This window comes from Tauraco erythrolophus, chromosome Z (assembly GCF_009769465.1).
Source record: "Tauraco erythrolophus isolate bTauEry1 chromosome Z, bTauEry1.pri, whole genome shotgun sequence".
Taxonomy (NCBI): domain Eukaryota; kingdom Metazoa; phylum Chordata; class Aves; order Musophagiformes; family Musophagidae; genus Tauraco; species Tauraco erythrolophus.
Window position 1 is genome coordinate 73186025 of NC_141496.1, and position 17362 is coordinate 73203386.

At 38.1% G+C, this 17362-nt stretch overlaps 1 protein-coding gene across 4 annotated transcripts in view; it reads left to right on the forward strand.

Moving 5' to 3' along the window:
• Positions 1-17362, forward strand: part of AUH (AU RNA binding methylglutaconyl-CoA hydratase) — a 157076-nt gene that overhangs the window by 38095 nt on the left and 101619 nt on the right. For 3 of the 4 annotated variants that reach the window (XM_086629515.1, XM_086629516.1, XM_086629514.1), the window contains one exon: positions 1934-2020. In XM_086629515.1, the coding sequence (XP_086485641.1) occupies positions 1934-2020 (87 nt within the window). Of the gene's footprint in view, positions 1-1933; positions 2021-16807; positions 16862-17362 lie in introns of all 4 variants that reach the window. The other variant, XM_086629513.1, reaches the window with a different exon arrangement.

Below are 17362 nucleotides of genomic sequence, written 5' to 3' on the forward strand. Positions count from 1 at the left end.
ATTTGCACACTGGCTGATTGAACTTTTAAAGCAATTTTTTTTCATAAAGTTTTCTAAAGCTCCTTTTAGCTACAGAACCGTCCCTATACATAAAATGCATTTGTGAAAGTTGCCTGCAGTTTTATATGATTTAGAGTTCTGCCCAGATTTATGGATGCAAATTTTGTTTGCTTTTCAAGTTCCTGGCAAGATTTCTGTGTGCAATTGATTGTCATTTACTAAGATAGCAATTGCAATTTGTTGCAGTGCAGGCTTGACTACAGTAATTCCTATTTATACTGCCTGCTCAGCTGGCCGTCATACTGTTTTCAGTTGGGGCATATCGTAGAAGGTATTTTGGAAGTTTTTGGCAAGGTGTCTGATAGTGTAAATTAAACTTGAACAATATTTAGCAGGAAATGTGAAAATACAGTCAGGAGTGATACTTCATTGTTTTTGTGTTGACATACATGGAAGGAGAACAAAAGTAGTGGTGAAATGAGGACTTTGCTATGGTGAAGGGTAGAAGGGGAGATGTAGAGCTACTTTATTGGCATGTTACCCTTAAAACAGCAGCCTGAATGTCTACCAGAAAATGTCAGATTGAGAGACTGATTTTCCCAGAGCTAGACTAGAGTTGTGAATTCAACTAATGCTGTCAACAAAAGTATATCAAGAACTATATTTGATGAAGAGGAGGGTCAAGAGGGGTCTAGCATGAGTTAAATCCAGAAAGGTAAAATGGGAAGCCCGTGGTGACTGCTTAATTAAAAATTCAGAGTTACAGTCTTAACTTAATCTGAGTCCAATGTGTTTTTCTGAATGGATAGTATTTTGATTCTCAGAGTAGAGAACACAAAACTGTTTTTTTTGCATTGCTTATGTGCCTTGTTTAGCCTTTTCAGACATACGCCAAGAGACTAACTTAATAGGTTTTCTTTTATGAAACGGAAGAAATAGACTCTAAGTGCAGTGGGAATGTTGCTGTTCTTTGGAGAATAAATATGTATATGCAGATTTTGTCTTTTTCATATATTCTTCCTCCGTAAGAAAAATAGACTTCCTATCTCACTCTGTATTTAGCTGTTATTACTATTATTATTACTGTCTGTTTCTCTTACTTTACATGTTCATGAGATAAAATGTCAGTTTTGCATATCAGTGAATTTTTAAAAACACAGTTGTTGTAACCATCTCTAGTTACAGTGTGCTTTTAAACAGAATTATTGTCATGTATTCGTGAAGAAATAGATTAAAAATTTCAGTTTCAACATTTTTTTAAGAACAAGAAATATGGTATGTACTTATTCAGAAATACATTTCAGTAAAGTGGGTTGAAAAAATCGTAGCATCATAGAATGGTTAGGGTTGGAAGGGACCTTAAAGATCATCTAGTTCCAGCCCCTGCCATGGGCAGAGACCCTTCCATAGATCAGGTCACTCCAAGCTTCCTAGGTCTACTGTAGAATTTTTTTTTTTATTTAGATAAATGTAGTCTGTTAATGTAAAACTTGCACCCTAGGTATTTTATAATTTACTAATAAATTAGTAACAGACACAGTATGAAAAGCACATATTTATCAGGCTTTGTGACACAGTTGGGAAAAGTTTACCTCAGATGAAATATTAGCCTAAATGCTAGTGTTCAGAAACTATTTTAATATGAGAAGAAGAAATATCACTGGGAAGAATATACTTAGTGAAAATCTGGTGGTGGGTAATTTGGGTTTTTTTGTTTGTTTGCTTTGGGGTATTTTCTTTCTGTTTTTCCTTGATAAACAGTCCATGTTTTCCTTGAAATCTGTGGAAAATGAATGTGACCAATTTAAACTGCCTTTATCTCAAAGTAGACCTAACTTTTTTTTTTTTTTTTAATACAGGAATATTTACTTTTGAAAATGTATTTGCAGTACTGTATTCAGCTTGCTAATATGTATGTGAATGTCACTTACAGGTGCTGACCTTAAAGAAAGAGCAAAAATGCACTCAAGTGAAGTTAGTTCTTTTGTCTCAAAAGCAAGAGCAACTATTAATGAAATGGGTATGTAACCTCTCCTTTGAACAATGTTATTTTAACTATTACCTGAGAAACGTTAGATCAGAGGAATGACATAAATGTGCATGGTTAATTCTCGAGAGGTAGTAGGATATTCACAACTATTTGTGTTGATAAACATGAATCACAGTGCATTACTTCTTTTAAAATGTTCCTATTCAAGTTGGACTTTTTTTAGAATGCTAGAAAAATCTAAATCTCAACTGGAATAGAGGTCATTTGCCCTGCTGTTTCATGGAGGATGGATTGTTCTGTGACATCCAAGTACTTTAGAACATGAGTTTTAGTCTTACATTCTTGTGATTGGTGTAACAGTTTTTAGTACATTTTACAAACATGCTAAACATAAGCCATTGATGGAAAACTAGCTACTTGGCCTTCCAAAATTTTGTTTATTATGCCCTTGTTCTGTTAATAATTCGGGATTTTAAATTACTTGTACCAGTTTTTAAGGATAGTAATTTCTCTGTAAATCTTACATTATGAATTCGCCGTCATATAATTATGTTTCTACATCTCTGCTGATCAGATTTAATATAATTGTTTTTCAGCAGGGCATTGCCGATATGTTTTGTGAAAAAGAGAAGTCCAGTGCACCAAGTTTGAAGCAATTAATTTTAGACATTTGATTTATATATAAATGTATTTTGTCACTTGGAATTTTGTCACAAAACTCGGAGAAAAAATCATTTTTCAAAGAACGCTTTTAGATACATTTCCTTGATAACATTGGGTCAGGTTTTGGTTTGGCAGAATGTTATGAACGGAGACCAATATGTTTTTGCAGGTAATAACAAGACTACTGAAGAATGAGTCTTTGATTAAGTACTTTGTGGAGATACTTGTGTCCTTGAATTAATGTCTTGTCTTTGAAGTGAAGCAGATCCTCAAGGCTCTTTAAATAAATAAAATCAGTAAAACATCTAGAAGTGAATAGACCATTAATTTCCTGCATCTGATACTGTATTTCATGCTGGCGTTTGTCTTTTTATTGGAATGCCAGCAAGAGGCAACAAGTTGTTCCGTTTAGTTACTTTGTAAGGTATTTGGGCGGCTTCCGTAGCTCTAAGCAATAATTTTCAGGCTTTCTTGGACTGAAGTTACTGGAAATACTTTCTTAGCTGCTATTAATGTTTGAATAGGGCAACTGGTTTCAAGATTTTCCTATGATCAGGAAATATGATTTTTTTAATTTGATTATTTTAATTTTTAAGTGAGAAAATTCCTAAAGTCTGAAGTTAAAGTGTCTGGATTCGGCATTCTGCACTGAATGACTGAAAACATACACAGTGATTTGATGCTTTGCTTTGCTTCAGAGTTGAAAAGACTTTAAGACAAATGTTTGATTGTCTGCAGCTTCATTAAGGTTCCTGTGAGAGTGTTTAACTACTGAACATGTAAGCAAATTTTCAGTACTATCTGAAAGGTTTATAGTGGATCATTATGCTAACAGTGAATTACTTAAGTTCAGGAAACCAGTATGAGTGCTTTCATTCATGATCTCTAGTCTCAAAAAAAAGCATGAAATTGTGAGCAAGAGGAATTAATATTTGAGAATCTGGGTTGCTGAAGTACCTAGATAGGAAGGTTATGAGGAGATTGTAGTTAACAGGAATTAAACATGCTGCAGGTTGGAAAAGAGAGCTTATGCGTAGCCCTTGCCCGATATTGTAACAAAACTTTCGCTTAGGTTGGGCAATTGTCTCCCCCTCCCCCCCCAACCTTCTTCCCCTCTTTCACCCTCTTTTTCCTCTCTCCTTCCCTCATTCCTTACTCCCCTGCCCCCCATTTTGCCATTTGTGCTTTAAAACACTAAACAAAACAGTCACTAGAAGGTTCTTTAACGGTTACATGATATTTGGTCATCTCCTAGTTATTTTTAAAAAGGCTTTTTTACAGGATTAGAGAAGAATATTGAGATATCACTTCTAATGTTATTGATCAATTTTTGCATCATGTGTGTTTGGACATGCATACTATGTAAGTAGCTTGTATTTTCCAGTCACATGATGTATTCCCACTATATACATTTGAGGCGTTTTTGAAAACATTATGCCAACAATAGATGTATTTATAGGATGGATCTAACATTTTTCTGAAAGGTCTTTGCAGAACAATTTAAATGTGATTCCCTGCATCAGGAACTGCTAGAGAATATAAAAAAGTGGTTTTTATAAAGAAGATTAGATTAGATGGGTGCATGAGGACATCATGTTTTGTGATGTGCTTATGAATAGAAGTGAACATTAATTTTATAGTAAGTCAGAGATTCTCAGTTCTTTCTTTCTTCTGAAGAAGCAATCTGGCATTACAGAACATAATTTTTGTAGAACTAGTGGGACATTATGTTTTCCATTTGATTATTGCAATGTGCCTGTATATTGAAAATAATAATGGTGTTTTTCCTGCACAGCGACAACCAGAATGCTGTGAGATGGTTAAAGAGGGGAAACAATTTTCAAATTATTATTGGCCACTGCAGAATACTGTATAGCCAGGGAACAATATTTCCAGTCTCCCACTTTGTTCTTTTTTCTATCCAAGTTTAATGCTGTAATCTCATTTAAAACGTGTTCTACTTTTTGCTTTTCAGAAGTAGGTCATGTTTTGATAATTGCGTTTGTGTTCAGATGTGTGACCTAGTAAGGAGATGCTTCTTTTTAACAATATTTTCAGAAAGAAGACCATTAAGTTATCTTTGTAGACAAATACACAAAGGTTAATTACCTCTTGAACAACTGAGTAAACTTAGCTTTTTAGAATTGATGTGCTTTGGCTTCTTTAGTTCTTGTCAATTTCATTACGTTTAAAATCTTTACGCTAGTGGTTTTGTAAAAAGCTGTAGTATCATTTTGGAATGCAGCTACAGAAGAGAATTTTCTGGAAATTAAAAGCATACTGCACTTGTTTTTATGGGATTAATTTGTAACTTCTTGCTAAATTTGGGTGAAGTATTAAGACTGCAGTAAATATCACTTGGTATAAAAATAAGCACTTTAAAAAAGAGCTGAAAAAATGTACTGAGCCTTTAGTTGCAGTGCTTAGAGCTTTAAGTTGAGGGGGAAAAAAGTCAAAACGGCCTCTATTTTTAGCAGTGGTTGCTTTTGCTAAATTATACCAGAATTGTGGCAGTTCTTTTTTTTATTATTTTTTTTAATAATAGGAATTATGAGACTACTTGTCCATTACTATATTCTGCCTTGAGGCTCTTTGTTACTAATGTAAGGCTGGATTTACCCTTAAACTAGGAGACAAAAGCATTAATAGATCTCTTGCAACCATGCACAATAAACAGGCCTGACTAAATGAAATCAAATGTTACTGACTCCCAGAAACCTTGTTTTTTTGACTCTTTGGGGGTGGGGGAAGCAATCATTGTGGCTCAGATCTTCAGCATATATTTTATGATATGACTCCCATTAAGTCCATGTTGTTCTTTATACTGGCTGGTGGGGTCTGGGCTGTAATATTGCCATTTTATATAAGCTATCTGTTGGGATTTCGGTTGCAAAACAAACCGAGGCTACGTGTGGAGCTGAATGCAATAACCACTCTTCTCCAGAAAAACACCTTGCTTAACAAAGAAAACCTGAAGCTGCAGAAGGAATTTGAACTTGGCAAATACTTGCAATTACTCAGAGGTGATGTTTGACCTCAACCTCTAATAAGTGAGAAACACCATTGTTAGCAAAGCTCTTCCAAAGAGCATAGGCCTAAATAAGTACTTAAATACCACAATGAAAAAAAAAAAAAAGATAATTGGAGAATGATGTTCTGTGTTACTTTTTAAAATCAAAGTTAAAGTGTGGTCAGGCTTGATTTTATGTCGTGTTTGGAGGCAAAGCACCTTACTCCTGGCCTGATAGAACCTAGATCTGAACTGTAGTGCTTTGTTAAGACATCTGATTAGTTTTGATACATAAGTTACGATATAACTTTAATAAGTAGTGATATTTAGTAACTTTGTTTAGACATAATTTTTCTAGATATGGTTAGTTTTGACATAGTCCGATCTGAACGAAATCATCCTGGGTGAAAGCACCTTGCAGTCAGTTACTTGTATATTTTTTTATTGTGTGCTTTTTTTTTTTTTTATTCAAAGCAGATACAGCTCTATATTACAGATTTATCTTTTTTTCCTCCTTAGCAATTTTCCTCTCATTCTGCCTTCTCGGTCATCACCGACTTTTAGTTTACCTAAAAGAGTGCTCTTGTTCATCCTTCAGGAGAACAGTCTCTTCTCCAAAAAGTTATTTTTTTGGCTGTTGAAGGTCGTGGATCCCTGGAAATTCTTAGGTTCTGCCACATTATATGCTACAGTTTGGTTTTGAATGCAAGCTGTCAAAACTTGATCTTAGAGATCCCAAGAGTGGGATTGGGATTAGATAGCTTTCACTTGATTTCTGGTCTGCTAACTGCCACCCCACCTTCCCATTGTAAGTCTCAAAAATAAGCAAAATGATCATTGATGAGGCCAATGCAGTGCCTTATTTTGCCCAGTTTGAGTTTCTGGGGCTTCTGTGGAGCTTTGGTTAACATTAAAAGTCCTGCTTTAGTAATGGAACATGTCAGACCTGATTACTGCTCCAAGAGGTGGCTGCTTATGTAACATTGACCAATCCATCTGTGTTTGCTGGAAGTAAATCTGGGCAGCAAAGATGGAGTGCTCTCGTTTGGAAATCCAGTGAGAAGAACTATGGGTTTCTGTCTTAGAGAAGAGCAGATATAGGCTATAACTTGAAAAAGCATTCACTGGGAAACTGAACGAAGTATCGCAGGTAGCTACTGAATTTGAAAAAGGACAAATTTAGAGCTAGCAGCACCATGCTTAGCATCCATCCTTAGGCATCATGGTCTCCTTATGTTGCTGACACTGTGAAAGGGAGGTTTTGGCACAGTATTTCTCTTGCTGTGTTATGTTGTTGCCTGTTTGGTTAAGTGTAGAGCACAGCTAAGACAGTCCAAGACTGCTAGCATTCTGAACGGGTTGCTGAGCTCTTGGTTGTTTTCCAGTACTGGATTTACTGCTTCTCTTAACATTGAATTAATTTAAGATACCCTTTGACTAAGTATTGTCTGTTTCCTGAATAGACAGTACTGTCCTTGCAGAGCTGAAATTATGGGCTTTGTCAAATTGCATTGGATTGTTTTTAATTAAAAAACACAATGCTAAACTCTGTACCATTATAGAGGCAATGAATGCAACATTAAACTTCTCTACCAAGATGTTTATTAGCTATTTATGTGACAGCATTGCTTCCACAATTGTAATGCACTTTTTTCCTCATAATAATAACAACTTTCTAAAAACTGTTTTCAAAAAAGATGTAGAAACAGAGGACCTGCATACTAAGATGAGCTGATTGTCCATCCTTATAGATCTGAAGATTAGGGAAGGAGGTGACTTTGCATTGCTGATTCATTGCCTTGATTCCTGGCACTGCTGTACAGCCTTGACAGAAATGAACGTAGCCTCAGCTGTAATTTATTTTTCCTTCTGGTAGTAATTCCAAATGCTGGTCTATGAGGAAAAGAGACTGTACTCTGGATGTGGCTCCTTAATTTTCCTCCCGCAAAAAGTAGCTATACCAAAAGAAGGGTGCTACTTGCTCAAATGGTTTATTGAGATCAACATAGCCAGTTTGCACACTGACTGTTAAAACAGGTCTCCAGTATGACTTGCTGGCCAAGGCTTCTGTTCCCTCTCTTAGGAGCCACATTGTGTATGTTTGATGCATTGGGAAACTCTACCCTTTCCTTGCCCTATTCAGGTTTGAAATTCCATGTTTCAATCCCTGAAAGAGAAGGAGTAGTTTCTTAGCTCCTTTGCTTTGCCTGTCTCAGTCTCTGGCTCTGTTCCCAGAACCAATTGGTATTCAAAGGGCAGCGGCTCCTGGCATGGTACCGGAAGTATTATGCTGCTCTTCTGTTGAAGAAATGCTAAGCTCATTGCTTGAGCCCAGTGTTAGGCTTTGACTTGCTCAAGTCTTGTCTTGAACACGGCTTTTGCCTAGGTATGCGCTGCTTTGATGATATTAGCGAGCTAGTTTATAAAAAAAAAAAAAAATCATGTTTACTGTAAAACATTAGGGAGTGTTTCCTCTGTAGTGTTCCGTGAATGAGCTGAATGAAACCATTACTTAATATATTAAGCTGATTTAGGAATAAAGATGTTTTAGCACTAGACTGTGGAATGTAGGTATATAGAATACTGCTGAAAATAGATACAGGAGAAAAATTCTAGAAGTGTTTAGCAAAAATGGTTGCAGTCCTTGAGGTTTTCTTTGTATTGTGTCAAACAAATACTAGTGATACTGTAGTATGTGTCATCTTCATACTGTAAGTCAAACAAGCAGACAAGAAAAAATTAAAACTTGTCCCATTGGATTCACTTAACTATGAGAGACTATAGTTGAGCTGTTGTTTGAATTTTATTTTGTGCACTGAGAAAGAAAAAGCTTACATAGAAGTAGAATATAAAAATGTAACTGAAATAATTTATCTTTGGCATTATCCTTTTGTTTTGAAAATTCAGTGCTTGAATATATGCTGTGCTATTTGTGTGAATAATAAGTTCTGAAATGTACTTGAAAAGGGTAAGAAATACAAGAAATAATTTTATCTTTTTTTCTATCCAAAGCTTTTCTTCGTTTGCATAGGAAGTAGATTCTGTCATTTAGGGTTTACTTCATTATTGTTTTACTGAGGGCAGAATAAGACTACAAGGAGAGACATTAGTAAATATGAAGAAACTGAGCACTCTGTTTGTCAAACTGAAGTGTATCACTGAAGATGAATGACGTATCCAAACTATTTTATATAGTACATAAAGAGGTTTGAGTAAAGCTCCTCTTTCATTCCCATTAGTTTCCCAGCTTTTGTTCCTGTTACCTATCAATAATAAAGTACCAAATAGAAAATTTTAAAACTAAGAACAGAATATTCATATATTAAGGATTTTTTTGTCAATTCAAAAATATTTTTTCTAGGTAATTTTTAAGAGTGAGTGATCACTAGAGGTAACCAGGAAATTAATGGAATTGAGAGAGATGCCATAAGAAGACCCTTTAGCTACTGTCATAATAAAGGGAAGATAAACTTTACGATATCTTTTGCTTAATAGTAAGCTGTAAGCAATGTGCAGGAACCATTTTAATTAAAAATTTAAAATTTTAAAAGCAAAAATTTTTAAATTTTTAAAGCAAAATTTCTTTTACGAGTACTAAAACTATTTTTTTTATGCTGCTCGTTCTTGCTACCAATTGTCTGTCTGAACTTTGAAGGTATTAAAGCAAAGGTAATAATGTTCAAATAAATCTATCAACAGTAGCAGTCTATTAAGCTTCTTATCCAAAGCACAGGAATCAGAGGGTAGCTGAAAGCCTTTCGCAGTTGTAACTAGCAAATGTATGGAAGAGAATTGTGTGTATCCAGATGTGCATGTAGGCCATTCAGACTTAAAAGTATGGTCATGATTTGCAGATGGAGATATTTTAAAAACGTATGTAAATATATGTTACTTTGAGTAACCACTTTTTCATTCTTTTGCAATTATGATGGGTAGAGCTTGGTAGCATTTAATTACTTGCCTTGTCAAAAATGGTTTGACCGATCTTCTTTGCCTTTAAGTTCATATAGGAGGATTGACAGTCCCTTTCAGCCACTTTCGTGTGTTGTTACGTACATTGATAGGTTTTCATAGTGTTACAGAATGGATGAAAGCGCTTGTTGAAGTATTTGGTTTCTGTTAAGTGTTTTTCTCCCCTAAAAAGGGCTTTTTTTTTTGATGGTGGTGCTTCCAAGCACACTGTTGTAGTCACTGACTTGATACTAGGTTTTAGAAGGCAAGGTAAATGCCTGAAACACCACTGACGTTGCTCTCTAAGTGCAAAGGTCATATGCCATCTTAATGTTCTTATTCAGGGTTCTTCAGGAAAAGAGCCCAAAAGATGAAATCAAGATATAGTATTGTGTTGCAATTACTTTTCTGATTTCTTGTGACATAAATTAACTCACGAGAAAGTGTAATTTGTGATTAAAGTGTTCCTATATGAGGAATATTTCAGTTATCATAATTGCCCAGGAATTGCCTCTACTTGCCACTCAAGGTGCATAGTTTATGCTCTTTTATTTTTTGAAGGGAAAAGTCTTAATTTTACACTCAAGAGCAACATTACCAAGAGATCAAAAGTCTGCATAATGAACAGGTGGAAGAGAAGTCTGTTCTGAGTTACAAGTTATGAATATTTAGATATAAACTTAATTATTTTAAAACCAAATTAAAATCTATTTGCAGTTATTGTAGCAAGCTAGCATGTAGTTTTAAATAATCACTAATGCTGATTCAGAATTCCAGTTTACATCTGTGGCCTTTTTAAAGTCTTTCCTAACTTGTAACCAGAAAACTTGCAGATTTTAGGGTAGTAAAGAAACTCTGTAAAGTAACAGATCTCAAATCTTTCTTTCAACAGTAGGAATCAGCCCATAGACTTGCAGTATTAAGTGGTTTTAAGCTATTATTAGTTGAAATACTCCCTGAAGATAAATAAGATATAAATAAGTACATTGTTCTGTAATAATAAATCCCAAATTTATAATTCTTTATTTGACATTTTCACTCTATGATGTGACTTCTGTTTCTTCTTCCATGCTTTCCTAATGGCTGACCCATCAATTATGGAATCTACAAATATGTGTTTAGCTCTGTTTAGACATTTTGTGGCATGTGACCATTCTTTTCATTAATTTGAAGGCTCCATTATTGTTAATACTTTAAAGTAAATGTACTAAGAAACAGATAGGGAGCTTTCTTACTGTAAATTAAAATTTGTCCTTGGGAAAGTGCTGGAACAACTAATCCTGGAAACTACTTCTGGGCACATGAAGGACAAGAAAGTCATCAGGTATAGTTAGCATGGATTCACAAAAGGGAAATCATACTTAACCTGTCTTATGACAGGTGATGATGAAATGGCTAGTTTGGTAGATGAGGGAAGAGCAGGGGATATTGTCTGCCTTGACTTCAGTAAGGCTTTTGACACTGTCTCGTGTAAGATTCTGATATAATAGCTGATGGGTACGCACTGGATGAGCAGACAGTTAAGTGGATTGAAAATTGGCTGAACAAACGGGTCCAGAGGCTGGTCATCAGCAGCATGAAGTCTACTTCGAGGCTCCCAGCCAGCAGTGTGTACTCTAGGGCCAATACTGGGTTCAGTACTGTTCAGGATCATCAGTGATCTGGATGATGGGGCAGAGTATACCCTGAGCAAGTTTGCTGATGATACAGAAGCAGGAGTGGCTGATGCACCAGAGGGTTGTGCCATCTTTCAGAGAGACCTCAGCAAGCTGGAGAAATGGGCTGACAGGAGCCTCATTAAGTTCAGAAAGGGAAAGTCCTGCACCAGAAGAGGAACAATGCCATGCATCAGTACATGCTCGGGGATAATGATCTGGAAAGCAGCTTTGCAGAAAAGGTCCTGTGGGTCCTGGTGGACACCAAGTTGAACATGAGGCAGCACTGTGCCTTTGAGGCAAAGGCGGCTAATGGTATCCTGGTCTGCGTTAAGAGGAGTATTGCCAGTAGGTAGAGGGAGGTTATCCTTCCCCTCTACTCAGCACTGATGAGGCCACTGGTGTATTACTGTGCCCAGTTTTGGACACCCAAGTACAAGAGAGAGATGGAGCTAATGGAAAGAATCCAGCAAAGGGCCATGAAGATGATGAATGGACTGGAGCATCTCTCCTGTGAGGAAAGGTCGAGCAAGCTAGGACTGTTCAGCCTGAAGATGAGAAGGTGGTGGAGATGGTCTCATCAATATATACAAATACCTAAAGGGAGGGTTGTTAAGACGATCAAGCTAGGCTATCTCTAGTGGTGCCCAATGACAGGACTAGAAGCAATAGGCACAACATGAGAGGTTCATCCTGAACATCAGGAAACACTTGTTTACTGTGAGGGTGACCGAGCACTGGCACAGGTACCCGAGGAGGTTGGGGAGTCTTCCTCCTTGGAGATCTTCAAAAGCCATCCAGACATGAGCTTAAGCATCTGGTGATGCTACTTGAGCAGAGGTCTTGGACAAGGTGACCTCCAGAAGTCTCTTCGAACATGAACTATTCCGTGATTTAAAGGTTTCTCATGAGCTGCAGGCATATGTAGGCTGATATTTGCCACACTTTCTTAATCTGCTTAATTTAGGTAATTGTGGAACTTTTTATATATGTCTCAATTTATAGCATACTTTCCTCCAGTAATCCATGTAATACTCGTACTATGCAGGATATTTTTAGACAACTCATCCTCCTTGTTTTGTGTTTTATGAAATCCATTATTCAAAAGGAAAAATGAGCTGCTAAAAGTGCCTTCTGAAGCTGCTTGTACTAGTAAGCTGTACACCAATCAACCTTATTTGTCAAATAATCAGAAATGCACATGTGGAATAAATAGCTTGGACAATCTGTTTCTCCATTCTGTGGGAACTCAGTTGTACTGTCACGTAAGTTTGAATTTTCTTGCTACTTCTATCTTAGTTGGAGACTCACAGTTTTAGAGGGAAGTAGAGTACTCTTACTACTTTCCTTTCAGTCAGTACTGGGAAACAGTTGTTCTTTGACGATTGAAAGTCTGTTGATAATGAAAGTCAAGTCAGGCTTATGAGTCTGGTTCAGTAGATACTAGAGGTAGTAACTAGCTTCTGATTCACATCTGAGTGACTATTCTTTTCAAAGATTGATTCCCAGAGGTCACTGAAGTAAGAAGAGAGATGAACGATATGGACTCTTTTTTCAACGTTGTCCAGGTATGGGAGAACAACAGAGGAATAGTGAGGAGAGTTAAGGAGAATATCTTTCATTTTAGTGTTTCACATAAAATGCTTGAAAAGGCGTGCTTTAAAGTGGGACATCATTTGAATTTTACTAAAGACAAAATTCTGACTGCTGTGGTTAGTTGAATTGAAAATACCTGTCTTAATCTGTAAAAGAGTAGAATCATAGAATGGTTTGAATTGGAAGGGACCTTAGAGATCAGCTAGTTTCAACCCCCCTGCCATGGGCAGGGACACCTTCCTGTAGATAAGGTTGCTCAAAGCCTCATCCAGCCTAGCCTTGAACACTTCCAGGGACAGGGCATCCACAACTTCTCTGGGCAACCTGTTCCAGTGCCTCACCACCCTCAGAGTGAAGAATTGCTTACTTCTATCTAATTGAAATCTACTCTCTTTCTGTTTTAATCCATTACCCCTTGTCCTGTCACTACATGCCCTTGTGAAAAGTCCCTCTCCAGCTTTCTTGTAAGCCCCCTTTAAGTACTGGAAGACTGCTAGAAGGTCTCCCTGGAGCCTTCTCTTCTCCAGGCTGAACAACCCTGCTCTCTCAACCTATCTTCACAGGAGAGGGGCTTCAGCCCTCTTATCATCTCTGTGGCCTTCCTTTGGGTCTGCTCTAACAGTTCCATGTCCTTCTTGTGTTGGGGACTCCAGAGCTGAACACAATATTCCAGGTGGGTCTCAAGAGAGCAGACTAGAGGGGAAGAATCACATTCCACAACCTGCTGGCCACGCTTCTTTGGATGCAGCCCAGGATGCCGTTGGCCTTCTGGGCTGCAAGCGCACATCACTGGCTCATGTTGAGCTTCTCATCAACCAGCACCCACAAGTCCTTCTCCTTTGGGCTGCTCTCAATCCATTCTCCACCCAGCCTGTACTTGTGCTTGGGATTGCCCTGACCCACGTGCAGGACCTTGCACTTGGCCTTGTTGAACTTCATGAGGCTTACACAGGCCCACCTCTCCAGCCTGTCCAGGTCCCTCTGGACAGCATCCCTTCTCTCCAAAGTGTTGACCGCACCACACAGCTTGGTGTCATCTGCGAACTTGCTAAGTGTGCACTCGATCCCACTGTCCATGTCGCCGACAAAGATGTTAAACAGCACCGGACCCAATAACTGACCCCTGAGAAATGCCACTCGTCACTGGTCTTCACTTGGACATTGAACCATTGACTGCAACTCTTTGAGTGTGACTCTCCAGCCCGTTCCTTATCTAGTACTCCTTTTGACACTCCCATACCTATAGAAGCTTTTCTTCTTGCCCTTGATGTCCCTGACCGGATTTAACTCTATCAGGACTTCAGCTTTCCTAACCTGATCTCTGGCTGCTCAGACAATTTCTCTGTATTCCTCCCAGGCTACCTGTCCTTGCTTCCACCCTGTCTAGGCTTCCCTTTTCTACTTGAGGTTGTCCAGGAGCTCCTTGTTCATCCATGCAGACCTCATGGTGGTTTTGCCTGACTTCCTTTTTGTTGGGATGCACTGCTCCTGAGCTTGGAGGAGGTGACCTTTGACTATTAACCAGCTTTCTTGGGCCTCTTTTCCCTCCAGGGCTTTCTCCCATGGTACTCTACCAAGCAGACCCCTGAAGAGGCCAACGTCTGCTCTCCTGAAATCCAGGGTAGTGAGCTTGCTATGTTCCCTCTTCACCCCCCTAAGGATCTGAGAGTCTACCATTTCATGGTCACTACAGCCAAGGCTGCCATTGAGCTTCACATTCCCCACCAGCTCCTCGTTGCTGGTGAGAATAAGGTCCAGCAAAACACCTCTCCTTGTTAGTTCTCTGTCACTTGGAGAAAGAAGTTATCATCCATGCATTCCAGGAACCTTCTGGATTGCCTATGCCCTATGGTGTTGTCCCTCCAACAGATATCAGGGTGGTTGAAGTTCCCCATGAGGACCAGGGCTTGTGAACGTGAGGCAGCTCCTATCTGTCTGTAGAGGGCCTCATCCACTCGGTCTTCCTGATCAGGTGGCCTGTAGCAGACCCCCACTATAATGTCATCTGTCGCTGTCCTTCCTTTAATCCTGACTCATTAGCTCTGGATCAGCTCCTCATCCATCCCTAGGCAGAGCTCCGTGCACTCCAGCTGTTCATTGGCATAAAGGGCGACACCTCCTCGTCGTCTCCCTTGCCTGTCCTTCCTAAAGAACCTATATCCTTCCATTCTAACACTGCAGTCATAGGATTCATCCCACAATGTCTCCGTGATGCCAATAAGGTCATAACCCTGCAGGCATGCAGGCATCTCTAACTCCTCTTGTTTATTCCCCATGCTATGTGTGTTTGCACAGAGGCATTTAAACTGGGCCCTTGATGAGTCTCACTTTCTGGCTGGAGCGGCTGAAATTCCTTTCCGCTGCTCTTAAGATGCTCTCAGCTTGTCTTGATCAAGCCTAGTATTATCCCCCTCCTCTTTCAAATCAGTTTAAAGCCCTGTCAATGATCCCTGTTAGCTGATGCGCAGAAACCCTCGTCCTCTTTTGAGAAAGGTGAGTCCCGTCCGTACTTCATAAATAGAAGTTAATTGTATCTAGGGGACTGTATGTAATTTCTGCATTATTAGGAATTGAATGGGCTTCAGTGGAGTTTTCTGATTCATGGGAATCATGAACTTGAGCTGTTGCGGCAGTAACAGTGCAGACCTTTTACTTTAAGAGAAACTGAAGTCTGCTGGACTTCCTCTGTCCTAGCTATGGGAACGAATATTACAGGTGTTCTTCAGGTTGATTATTTGAAACTGCTGTCAAGCTGCAAATGTATGGTTCTCATAGAAAGCTCGTTGGCACGTGAACAGCCTAGATCTCAAAATTTTGTGCTTAACTTGAGAATGTGTTTTGGTTTTTTTTTTTGTATGAATAGGTAGTACAGTGGCTAATGAAAATAGTACAGCTATAAATTTACTTACTGAGCAAGGAAGCAACTCTTAGGAGGTCAGTCTCTTTCAATTTGATACACTCTAAATCAGTAACTGTTTTTTCTGGATGTCACGTATCTTAAGTTAATCAGTCTAGAAAAGCAGGTGTAGGTTGACCAGGAATAGAAATCACAAAGTCTGAAATTCTAGATAACCATGTTATTCTTTCTCTGCCAAGTTCCTGAGTTCAGAAACTCTCAGTAAGGGACTAGTAATAGTGACAATTCTTCCTCTGAGCCCTTGGACACTGTCTAAAGAATGTGTTTATCGCCTGTTATATAAAATCAACTGTATGGAATGTTTCATAAAGGCAAGACTACTTTCATGTATAAATTGTTGCCATTTTGTTTTTACTGTATTTATTTATTCATTTTTCATACTTTTTTCTTCCTTTTTCTCAATATCTGTGGCAAATATATTTTTCCTAGTTGTTTGGACTATTTTGTTGTCTTTCAGTAGTGAGAATGTGAGGTTGTGTAGGAGTAGGAAAAGGCTAATTGGTAGTTACTGAGAAAGTATCAAATGCAATTCGGTTTTTCAGATATTGTCTTATGTATCTGTAATTTTGTAAGAACTTTTTAGAATTAAGTAACCGGAGGACTAAATAGTCACACACGATTCAGGTCAATAGAATCCAGGCAACTTCTACTTTCTGTTTAAGCAATGTCAGTGTCCACAGTGTATGAATCAGCTGTGTGGTATTGTGACACACATGTGAGAAACGATTTCTTGTTGGAATCCTCCAGACCTGGTGCCTGTATTCATATGCTGGTCTTTCACTCATCATATAGTCATCTCAAAGCAGCGAGGAAATCCCTTATTAGTCACCAGCAGTGGACATGATGTGGAAAGTCACTTAAAGATGAAATCACAATTACCTGCTTCAAAACAGTGTGATTCTTTGAGATTGCTTCCCACACATGTGTTTTTATTTGATTAAATGCAAAGTCCTCTTCCTATGATGTTCTATACTGGTGACAAAATTATGGGAGAGTTTAGATTTCTCATTCTTTATGTCTTTCAGTAATAGAGAGTCCCAGGAAAGCAGGAGGCATCTCAAGACTACAAGATGCTGCTGGTCAGCCTAATCTGAAACTACATGTAACATATATATTTACCAGGAATGCATTCCTGAAGTTGAGCTGAAGATCCACAGTTACTACAGAGTAGGAAACAGGCTCATTTCTTTATATTGCTTTATATATATTTTCTAACTTTTATTGAGCTTTTTATGAGTTTATTTGACTTAATTAGCTGTATCATGTTGTTATGTTTAGTTTCTCTTATTCAAGTTTTTTGCATGCCATTAATTTCTTAGTTCTTCAGTTTACCTGTTAGTTGCTCCACTTGTATCATGGCTTGAGTGGCCAATAAACATCCTTTTATAGAGGTTGTATTGCCTTCTGTCCTAACAGATTATTCCTTAAATAATTTAATATACAAGAATTATTTTGATCTGCTTGTTCATGTTTGTCTACTCTTCAACTAGTCCAAACTCTGTTTCTGGTTCTGTGATCTCAACTGTAGAAATGTGTTTTTGTCTTATATCTGTCTCTGTTTCTGACTTACAGCTAACATA